At 42.5% G+C, this 12,161-nt stretch overlaps 1 protein-coding gene across 2 annotated transcripts in view; it reads right to left on the bottom strand.

The window, feature by feature from the left end:
• srpx (sushi repeat containing protein X-linked) overlaps nucleotides 1-12,161 on the bottom strand; it is a 56,830-nt gene that overhangs the window by 28,971 nt on the left and 15,698 nt on the right. Inside the window, exons 2-4 of one of the 2 annotated variants that reach the window (XM_033033111.1) lie at nucleotides 10,501-10,569; nucleotides 6,178-6,369; nucleotides 3,586-3,762 (exon numbers count right to left, since the gene is read on the bottom strand). In XM_033033111.1, the coding sequence (XP_032889002.1) occupies nucleotides 3,586-3,762; nucleotides 6,178-6,369; nucleotides 10,501-10,569 (438 nt within the window). The remainder of the gene's footprint in view (nucleotides 1-3,585; nucleotides 3,763-6,177; nucleotides 6,370-10,500; nucleotides 10,570-12,161) is intronic. The other variant, XM_033033112.1, reaches the window with a different exon arrangement.

The raw sequence follows: 12,161 nt of genomic DNA, 5'->3' as shown, positions 1-12,161 counted from the left end.
GATGATACAAAAGTGGGTGGTTTTGCAGATAGTGAAGACGGCTGTGAAAGATTACAGCAGAAACTTGATCGACTGGCCAGGTGGGTTGAGGAATTTAATACAGAGAAGTGTGAGGTGTTGCATTTTGGGACATCTAACAAGGGCAGGACATACACAGTGAATGGTAGGCCTCTGATGAGTGTTGTGGAGCAGAGGGAGTATTGAGTACAGTCAGAGTATTGAGTATTGAGTATTGAAGTTGGGAGGTCATGTTGCACTTGTATAACATGTTGGTGAGACCGCACTTAGAATATTGTGTTCATTTCTGGGCACTGTGTTATAGGAAAGATATTGTCAAGCTTGAAAGGGTTCAGATACGATTTACGAGGATGTTGCCAGGACTAGAGGGTCTGAGCTATAGGGAGAGGTTGAGTAGGCTGGGTCTCTATTCCTTGGAGAGCAGGAGGATGAGGGGTGATCTTATAGATGTGTATAAAATCATGAGAGGAATAGATCGGGTAGATGCACAGAATCTCTTGCCCAGAGAGAATTGAGGACCAGTGGACCAGAGGTTCAAGGTGAAGGGGAAAAGTTTTAATAGGAATCTGAGGGGTAACATTTTCACACAAAGAGTGGTGGGTGTATGGAACAAGCTGCAAGAGGAGATAGTTGAGGCTGGGACTATCCCACGTTTAAGAAACAGTTGGACAGGTAAATGGATAGGCAAGTTTGGAGGGATATGGACCAAGGTGGGACTAGTGTAGCCGGTGGGACATGTTGGCCGGTGTGGGCAAGTTGGGCCAAAGGGCCTGTTTCCACACTGTATCACTCTATGACTTTGTTCTGGATGAGTAACAAACTATCTGATGACCTGAGGATCAATAACAGTGAAATCTTCCCACCTGTCACAGAGGAATAAGAAAACTGTTGAACTAGCAAATAACAAATAAGAAGTCAATCATCAGTGACATCAAGATCCTGCTTGACTCAGAACTACGCCTCCAATCTGCTGTGCCTTTTGCACCAAAGACCTCTAAATACCTCCAACATTATCCCTTGTCCATGCTCTTATTACTACCAGACATGACCAACCCTAATATTCACCCCACAGATAATAACTAATAAACAAAAATACAATAAATGATTAACATATTAATTTATTGGATTTTTGATTATTATGTATTAATTGTGTTATTGTGGATCTGGGCCTGTTAAGCTGCAGCAAGTAAGAATGTCATTGGTCTGTTTACGGTGCATATGACAATTAAACACTCCAGACATCCTCAGTAATCTGAGACTCATGCAAATCACAGCTGCCTATCTCGGAACTCTTATTCACTCATTACCATCTTGTTCTTTGAGCTTCACTAGTTCCAGGTCATTCAACTTTCCCTTTTAAAATAAGTTATCAATTCCCTCCCTAGTCCTCTTTCACGCCGCTCGAGTCCAGAATAACAAGCCTCTAAAGTACCTGTTTTCTCGCAACTCTTGTCTCATACATTCATTCTGGTCCCTTCATTCCACCAATGATAAAAGTGTCTTCCGATGTTCAAACACTCATTTTCTGAATTCCTTGTCCTAAACTTCCACTCTGCATTCAAAAGCCTTTCTTAACTTATTTTAAAGTATGATTTCAATCACATTTCTTACGATTATCTCCCCAGCTGCTCTGTCAATTGTTGATTTATTAAATCCCTACAAATCGCACTATTTCAAACAAGACATGTTTAAACTTGTTCCTTTGATTCACCTTCTTGCCTACCTTGTGATTTATCTCTCCCAAATAGTTCGTCAAAAATATTTAATTTTCATCCTGCTTTGTAAAGGCTAGTTTGTAGTATCTTTCGTACTTCATATGTTTTTACTCAGAGACTGACATCCTGTAAGTTTACTAAGCTAGGCATAAAAGCATAGTAGAAGCATCACGGAAAGTATAAGTATTCTTTAGAACATGCACATAAACTGCATGTGGTGTTGCCTGCGGTCAAAGCCTTTTCCTAGAGAAAGGCGTTGTCACGTTTAAGGCAAAATAAGTATTCTAACGACAAAATAAACTTCAACAATCTTGAGCAAAACACAAAGTGCTCGAGTAACAGTGGGTCAGCCTGCATCTGTGGAGGAAATTGATGGGGCATAAAGTGATAGGAGAAGAATTAGGCTATTCGGCCCATCGTCTACTCCACCATTCAATCATGGCTGATCTATCCCTCTCTCTTAACCCTATTCTCCTGCCTTCTCCTCACAACCCCTGACATCCATACTAATCAATAATCTATCTGCCTTATAGGCAATGTTTTGATCTGAAGAAGTGTCCCGATGCAAAGCATCGCTTGTCCATTCCCTCCACAGATGCTCCCTGACCTATTGATTTTCTCCAGTATTTTTGACGTACGGATTAGGAAGAATAGGGATGGTTGAGATTATTTTAAAAATAATTTCAGATTGATGTTTGTCAATCCACATGTTTATTTGCAAAAACTTAATTTTAATTATTTGCATCAATATTAAAGTACTTTGAATACCCACAAACTGTTAAAAGCCACAACTTTTTGACAGGAAGCTGTGTTCGGTCCCCAGCTGTGCCTTCTGGCAAAGACGGTTGTGGGAGATCCAAGGAGTGCCTGTTCTACTGCAGTGCCTCAAACCACACACAGCTGTGCCTTTGCAAGTGACCCCAGTGTGAATAGGGCCGATGTAATAGGAACCTGATAAACTTTTTTTTTTTACACAAAGGGTGGTCAGTATATGGAACGACCTGCTGGAGGAAGTAGTTGAGGCAGGTACCATCACAACGTTTAAAAAACATTTGGACAAATACATGGATAGGATGGGTTTAGAGGGATATGGGTCAAACAAAGGCAGGTGGGATTAGTGTGGATGGGACATGTTGATCGGAGTGGGCAAGTTGTGTTGAAGGGCTTGTTTCCATGCTGTATGACTCAATGCCCAGTTCACCTCCCTACAAATGATCCCAGACAACTATGGGCACATGGGAAATGCAGGAAAAGAATTTGGGTCCCGTATAATCCATAAATTGAAATCACAACATATTAAATTATTAAAGGGAAGTTGAATCTATCAGCTTTAGTTTAGTTTAGTTTATTATTGTCATGTGTACCAAAGTACGGTTAAAAGCTTTTTTGTTGTGTTCTAGCCAGTCAGCAAAAATAATATTCATGAGTACAATCAAGCCGTCCACAGTGTACAGATACAGGATAAAGGCTTAAAGAGGGGGATCTTAGGCTAAGAGAGATCCCAATTTCATGGATGCTTTTCAAAAATAAATTTTGGACAATAAATTACTTAGAAAAATATATCACAAATAAGCCAGTGAATGATTAAGTGCATTCATCAATAAACAATGAAGGACAAACATTTATGTTGCGAAATTCAGAAAGTATTGCATAAGGAATTTTAATGTTAAATATTTATAAACAAAATGACAACATGAAGGTTATGGGTAGGCTGAATGTAAGACTTGCAATATAAAATTACAAAATAAACACTGAAATTATGAAATAGTTCATATTTCCAATACATCCTCTGCTTTATAATGGTTGAACATACGATTTTATCATTTTAAAATTAATTTTGAATGTAACTCACCAAGACAGGATGGCTCCTTTCCACTCCACACTTTATTGTGCATGCATATCACATCCTTTGTTCCCGTAACTTGATATCCAGGTGTACAATAAAAATCACACTTCGATTTAAAATAGGCTCCATCTGAGCACTTTGTAAACCCCTGAGTTGACAATGAAAGCTTGGGACATCGTATTTCTAGAGGAGAAAAATAAAGTCAATTTAATGATTTGAAGCAATAGCTCTCTTTTCTCCTTTCCCCTCAGGAGATTGGCACAGTTGGTGCAGCCAGTAGAGATGCTACCTCAAGTCCAATGTAGATAAAAATGCTGGAGAAACTCAGCGGGTGAGGCAGCATCTATGGAGCGAAGGAAAAGGTGACGTCTCGGGTCGAGACCCTTCTTCAGACTGATGTGGGGGTGGTGGGGGCGGGAAAAAGAAAGGAAGAGGTGGAGACAGCGGGCTGTGGGAGAGCTGGGAAGGGGAGGGGAAGGAAGGAGAAAGCAAGGACTACCTGAAATTGGAGAAGTCAATGTTCATACCGCTGGGGTGTAAACTACCCAAGCGAAATATGATGTGCTGCTCTTCCAATTTACAGTGGGACTCACGCTGGCCATGGAGGAGGCCCAGGACAGAAAGGTCGGATTTGGAACGGGAGGGGAAGTTGATGTGCTGAGCCACCGGGAGATCAGGTTGGTTAATGCGAACTGAGCGAAGGTGTTGGGTGAAGCGATCACCAAGCCTGCGCTTGGTCTCACCGATGTAGAGCAGCTGACACCTAGAGCAGCGGATGCAATAGATGAGGTTGGAGGAGGTGCAGATCAACCTCTGCCGCACCTGGAAAGACTGCTTGGGTCCTTGGATGGAGTCAAGGGGGGAGGTAAAGCGACAAATGTAGCATTTCCTGCGGCTGCAAGGGAAAGTACCAGGGGAGGGGGTGGTTTGGGTGGGAAGGGAAGAATTGACCAGGGAGTTACAGAGGGAGCGGTCTCTGCAGAAAGCCGAAAGGGGAGGAGATGGGAAGATGTGGCCAGTGCTGGGATCCCATTTGAGATGGCGAAAGTGTCGGAGGGTTATCCGTTGTATGTGACAGCTGGTAGGGTGGAAGGTAAGGACAAGAGGGACTCTGCCCTTGTTACGAGTGGGGGGGATGGGGAGTGAGAGCAGTTATGGGGTATAGAAGAGACCCTGTTGAGAGCCTCATCTATAGTCGAACAGGGGAACCCCCGTTCCCCAAAGAATGAGGACATCTCCGATGCCCTGGTTGGTTTCTCCAGCATTTTCATCCACCTTCGATTTTTCCATCATCTGCAGTTCCTTCTTAAACACCTCAAGTCCAATAACCCGTTTTCAATCTTGACCTCTGGTGCTGTAGGTGTGGAGTTTGCACGTTCTCCTTGTGAACACAAATGCTCCAATTTCCTCCTATTTCCCAAAGACGTGCAGGTTAGTAAGTTAAATGACCACTGTAAATTGTCCCTGGTGTGTAATTTGAGTTGTAGAATCTGGGGAGAGTTTGTGGAAATGTGGGGAGATTAAAATGAGCATTTGATGGTCAGTGTGGACTTGGTGGGCCAAAGGTCCCATTTCCATGCTATGTGACTCAATGAGGATGATATAATTTCTTGTTGAAACCATGCAATTCTAGGACTGCATCACCCCATTAAAAACATCTATCAGATATATGTACTGTGTGATGGAATAGTCTCCACTTGCCTGGATAAATGCAGTCCAATAAGTCACACTTCATCAGTACTGTAACAGTTCAAGAAAGCAGCTCTCCGCTACTTTGTTAAGAATAATCAGGGAAAGGAAACTAATGCTGGCATTGTCGGTGATGTCCATATCTCAAAGAATGTTTTTAAAGTAACAATATACTTACATACCAAAACAGCAGATAGGACTTTATTCCTTGGAGCGCAGGGGGCTGAGGGATTTTCTTATGGAGGTGTTTAAAATCATGAAGGGAATTAATAGGGTGAACGCACAGTCTTTTACCTAGGGAAGGGAATCCAGGGTTTGAGGTGAGAGGAGAAAGATTTAATTGGAACCTGGAGGGGCAACTTTATCAGTATATGGATGGTATATGGAATGAACTGCCAGAGGAGGTTGTTGAGGCAGGTACAATAACAGCTTTTAAAAGACATTTGGACAGGTACATTGATAGGAAAGGTTTAGAGGAATGTGGGCCAATTGCAGGAAAATGAGTGACAAATGGGGCATCTTGGACATGGACACGTTGGTCTGAAGGGGTATTATTTCCATGCTGTATGCCTCCATGGCTCTACGAGTTCTTGCCTCTCCTGGAGTCTCTAATGTTTGTGCAGTAAAATTGATGAGATCAATGATCAGTTCAACCACCATGTTATGGAAAGGTAAAACAGATTAAAAGATCTACGTATCCTTATTTTCCATCTGAAAAAGGGTCCTGACCCGAAACGTTGCCTATCCATGTCCTCCAGAGATGCTGCCTAACCACTGAGTTACTCCAGCAGTTTGTGTTTTACTCACAATGATAATCTTCTGCCATCCACCACTGAGTGTGTACGTAAACTGTGATTCATTAATTTTCATTTATGATTTTACAAATCCAGAGCTCTTGGCATTACCCACCTCTGCAAGAAACAGTCTGTGTCCAGCGCTTGGTTGAAAGGCAATGGACGCGGTTGAGTCCGTGAATTTCATGTCCATATCGGCAAGAAAGATCACACGCCGTCCCCTGTACATTTTGGTAATGGGCACCTTGTGGTGTTCTGCATCTGACATAACCATTTTTGAGCTTAAATGGAGCGCATCGTGGAATATCTGTGAACAGCAATAATAGTTAATGCACAGCTACCATTTCTGCCCCAGGCATGTATCATTTCAGGGCACTTACCTTGATATCTCTCCATTTCACCCATTGCCACTTGCTGAGAAATAGAGATAACATTTCAGATCCATAACCTTCAATCAGAACTCTTGAAACAGTTCTGATGAAAGGTCATGATTCTGAATCATTAACTCCCTTTCTCCCTCCAAAGATGCTGCCTGACCTGATGAGTATTTCTAGCAATTTTGGTTTCATTTTAATATCCAATGTATAACCCATTTCCTGCTGTTTCACTGCGTAGATTTGAATTCCATTGGCTAGGACGGTAAACCATTGGTTGTATCACTTACCACAAACCAGATAGCCAAAAATAAAACTGCATCAACAGCAAATGAATCAAAAATTCAAGTCATAACTCTCATTTCAAAATTCCCACCTCTGACAAATTCTTGGCCAATTTTACCTTACTCAGAATCTTAAGGGGAACCTTTGGAAGAGATAAATTAATTCCATGTACTTTATTGACACATGTACCTAAGCTCTAGTGTAATTCTTTTCTGCATACAGTTCACTAAAAATCTTACCATACATAGGCACAATCATACTTAAGTAAAAGAGTGTAAGAATAATAGATTACACTGAAGCACTACACAAGAGTCACTTCATTTCCAGCGCAAACGTTTTCACAATTCCTCTGTGGGACTGATGCTTTCAATATGTGGAATGAAATCCCCAAGATATGTAACAACATACTTTACTTTAGTCTTTCGAGATAGTGTGGAAACAGGCCCTTCAGTCCACCGAGTCCACGCTGACCAACAATCAGCCCATGCACTAGTTCTATTCAGCAAAATAGGGACAATTTACAGAAGCCAATTAACTTACAAACTTGTACGTCTTTGGAATGTGGGAGGAAACCGGAGCACCCAGAGAAAACCCACGCAGTTACAGGGAGAACGTACAAACTCCATACAGACAGATCGAACAAGGTTCTCTGGTGCTATACGCCAGCAACTCTACTTCTGCGCCACTGTGGTCTGACCCAAGCAACCTGCACCCACTCAACTTAATCAATTGCTGCTGCAGCTCTTCCTCATTGTACGCTCTTGAAATGCAAAATTATTCTTTCTTCCCACGCTCAAACAAGTCTTTATTAATTCAGGTTTCATGTGGTTTATTTTGTTGATCAGCAGATTTTTCACAAAAACAATATAATTGCATTGATACTTACAATGTACCAGGATTCAATTCAGGCACATGCCCATGATGGGAGATAGCTCGGAAACAAGATCTAATTTTACATGAGATTTGGATACATCACCCAACAATCTAGTTCCAGCAAATGAACTTTAGCAAGCAGCTGCATGCATGGTGGAAAGTTGAGCTATATTGTAGTAAGCTATATTAATTACCTCCACCGGTGGTATCAGATTAAGCTTGCCTCATGCATATCATTATAATATTTGTATTAGAGAAGCATTTCATGAATATTATGAATTATTTATCACAAAATAGCAACTTCTTGTTAAAGATCCTATTTGGTGATCTCTCTAAACTGAGACAACATTACAAAAAAACAAAAATTACACATTATATTACGATATTACACAATGTCAAACTTGCAAATCATAACCTGCAAAGCAAATTAATTACGGATTGAATGGTCATGTTACAATCTATTTGATGTTTCAACATTGCCTGTTTCCAAAGCAATGTTAAAACAATCATACTGACAATGTGTGAGATTCTGATAACTACACATCCAGAGTCCAAATTGAAACAAGTTATTACTGATAACTGATACAATGTGCATGTAAATTTAGAATAATTTCATGCCAACTTCATTCTTTAAAACATATTTAATATTTGTTTTATTTTAAAATATGACCAGAAGTCTTTGGAGAATTATTCTAATTAAAACGTTTAGAGATAAATATTGATTTATCTTGATAAACAACTTTAACAATATATTTTATTGGTTGCTGTATGTATTGTTATATATTATATTAATTTTCACCTTTGTTAAAGTGTGTACATCTATTTATTTCTAAATAAATATTGCAGATGTTTCTAGGCCTTTGACGAAGTAATTGTTTTTTACAATTAACTCAAGTAAAGTTAAAGATTTTCATTTTGGAGATTTAATGTACAGGTGCACAACCTTTTATCCGGAGTTCCGGAAACCGAAAAGCTCCGAAAAGCGGACATTTTTTCCAGGATGTCGTCTGCACACCAAAGCTCGCGTTTGGCGCCAAACTTGACCCAAAACGACCCACGGTCAACCCAGGTCTGTACTACTGTAGCGGCTGCCTCCTCCCCGGAGACCGGGGAGACACTTAAACATCTGTAAATCATTGCTTAAATGTTAGTCAGTTAGTTTGGAGGGCTTTTATGTGAGGGGGGGGGGGGGGGGGGTGAAGGGGGAAACTTTAATTCTTAGTCCCCTACCTGGTCGGAGAGGCGGGGAGCAGGCAATGCCTTACCGGGTCGCCATGCAGTAAGCTCCGGAGCGCTGCGGCCGCCGACTCCCAACATCGCGGAGCTGGGGCTGCGGGCGTCCGGCCGCGGGCGGCGCCGGTTGTAGCTCCGACCCCGGCAACTCTACCCCTGGTTGCGCGGCGCTCCAAATCCAGAGCTGCCCGCGGCCAGACGCCCGCAGCCCCAGCTCTGCGATGTTGGGAGTCGGCGGCCACAGCGCTCCAGAGCTTACCGCACGGCGACCCGGTAAGGCATTGCCTGCTCCCCGCTGGTATCCCAGCGCTACACCGCCGCCGACTCCCAACATCGCGGAGCTGGGGCTGCGGGCATCCGGCCGCGGGCCGCGCTGGATTTGAAGCGCCGCGCAGCCAGGGGTAGAGTTCGCCGGGGTCGGGGCTCCAACCGGCGCCGCCCGCGGCCGGACGCCTGCAGCCCCAGCTCCGCGATGTTGGGAGTCGGCGGCCACAGCGCTCCGGAGCTTACTGCACGGCGACCCGGTAAGGCATTGCCCGCTCCCCGCCTCTCCGACCAGGTAGGGTACTAAGAATTAAAGTTTCCCCCTTCCCCCCCCCCCCCCCCCACCACATAAAATCCCTCCAAACTAACTGACTAACATTTAAGCAATGATTTACAATGATTCCCCGGTCTCCGGGGAGGAGGCAGCCGCTCCAGACTTTTCAAGCCGCCCGCGCTACCTACCTAATCTACGCTAAAAATCTTCCATTCCGAAATCCAAAAAATTCCGAAATCCGAGAAGTGTCTGGTCCCAAGGCTTTTGGATAAAAGGTTGTGTACCTGTACAATATTAGACACTTCAAATTGTAATTAATAGGAGGGTTGTGGAATTATTTTAATCTGTCAATGCATATTTAATTAGGTTTCAAACATTAAATTATATAATCCTACAATAGTTTTAAATGCAGGGCATTTAGTTTCATTATAACTCTTACATACAGGAGGTATTTGATGTTTATAACAAGGATCTGCAGATGCTGGTTTATAGTGAAGATAAACACAAAATGCCGGAGTAACTCAGCGGGTCAGGGAGCATTTCTGGAAAAAAGTGTATTGATGACTTTTTGAACGTCCCGACCTGAAATGTCACCCATCCATGTACTCCTGAGAGGCTGCTTTGCTCGCTAAGTTACTCCAGCATTTTGTGGCTTCTTGATGTTACTCTGATCAATAACAGGTGCTAAGTAGTCCAAATTCCTTCCATGATTTGGGAGACTAACCTGATTCTGTTGTTGGACAACAGGGGACCTTGGAGATTTCTGAAGATTAAAATATGTTTTTCTGGTAGGCTTGATATAAAGCCTAATATAAGTGCAACTTGTGGGCAGTTTTAGGTGCCGCTCTTATCTCCCTGATATAACCAATAAGTAGTCTAAGGTATCACATAAGGTTATAAAGGCAGTTAAGAGCTTGCGGCTCCTAAATTTGCACTTACATGTGGTGAGAAAGAAAACCAAGTATTGTATACGACATCAGCAACATGAAATTGATGAGGCCATGAAATCTGGTCCAATTTCCAGCTCGGGCAGCAGCCAAACACAAGGACTCACCATTACCAGTATGATTGATGGACTGATAAAGGATTCAACACCTTTCAACAGTTACACATAACATGTCGATAAACCATTCACCTTCGTATCTAGAGTAGCGGGCTTCATTTGCATAAATGTCCTCATCATCTTCCGGGGTGTACCCAGATCCTACAATAAAAAAAGAACTAAAACTGGACAAAGCAATCGTGTTAGAAACGGTGTGCATGTTACAGGTACAAGTAAAAGAATAAATGAGCAATGATACAGTCCCATTCATGTCCTCACACAATTTATGAATATAAATATCTTCTAATGTGCAATTATGGTAGGCAAAAGTGAACTAAGAATTCTCACTGTAAAATAGCAGCCGGAATACTCTTTTAAACGTTAAAAATACCCATAAACTATACCTTCGGAAGTTAAGAGATGTGCAAAATAACTTACCATTGAAATGTGTATTCAATATAAAAAAGTAAGAGAATGCCGAGATATTGTTTATGCTCAGAGATACAGCGTGAAACCGGCCCTTCGGCACACCGTCCATGCCAACCATCGATCACCGGTTCATACGAGTTCTATGTTATCCCACTTTCTCATCTATTCCCTACACATCATTTTTATGAATTTACAGAGGCCAATTAACCTGTAAACCCGCAGGTCTCTGGAATGTGGGAGGAAACCCCACTGGTCTCAGGGAGAACGTGCAAACTCCACACACACAGAGTCCGAGGTCAGGATCAAACCTGGGATCTACCAGCTGTGCCACCCTGAGATTATGCGAAGGAATTTCTTTAGCTAGAGAGTGGTGAATCTGTGGAATTCATTGCGATGGAGGCCAAGTCATTGGGTATTTATAAAGTGGAGATTGATAGGTTCTTGATTAGTGCGGGCATCAAAGGTTATGGAGAGAAGGCAGGAGAATAAGGCTGAGAAGGGAAAATTGATGAGACGTGATCAAATGTTTAAAAAACATTTGGACATGTACATGGATAGGGTTGGAGGGATGTGGGCTAAAAGCAGGCGGGGGGGACTAGTGTAGATGGGGCATGTTGATCGGCGTGGGCAAGTTGGGCCAAAGGGCCTGTTCCCACGCTGTATAACTATGACTCTATGGTGGAGCAGACTTAATGGGCCAAATGGCCCAATTCTGCTGCTATGTCTTATGCACTAACAATGAAATACAATAATTAAGTGCAAATACTTCAATCTTTCATGAATGGAAATATATATCTAGGGATGCTTAAGCTTTATTTTGCAGACCAACATCTATCATGATATAGATTTGCAGACTGCAGATGATGAGGACTTAGAGTCCTGATCTCAGTGGCAAGTGTTTGCTCCCACTTTGTTGACAACTGCTCACAGACATTTCCATGGGCTTGCCAACTGCACAAATTACCTTCTTTACCAATGTGATGCCATCTACTAGGAAACTGAAAAGCAAGTGAATGGGGCAAGTGATAATTAGACTCTTTACCCAGGCTGAACTAATATGATTAAATGGGTGGAGGGAAAACCAAGAAAAATTAAGAATTGAAAAAATTATTTCCTTTTTTCCTTTTTTACGCTTTCAGCACAAGTCTGCGCTGACCAGCAATCCCCGTACAATAGCACTATACTGTACACTAGGGACAATTTACAACCCATGCAGTCACAGGGAGAAGATACAAACTCCTTGCAGACACCACCCGTCTTCAGGCTCGAGCCCGGGTCTCTGGTACTGTAAAGGGCCTGTGCCACTTACTCGGCCTTGGCACGCA

This window comes from Amblyraja radiata, chromosome 14, assembly GCF_010909765.2.
Source record: "Amblyraja radiata isolate CabotCenter1 chromosome 14, sAmbRad1.1.pri, whole genome shotgun sequence".
Classification (NCBI taxonomy): Eukaryota; Metazoa; Chordata; class Chondrichthyes; order Rajiformes; family Rajidae; genus Amblyraja; species Amblyraja radiata.
This window is presented reverse-complemented; position numbering and strand designations above follow the sequence as displayed.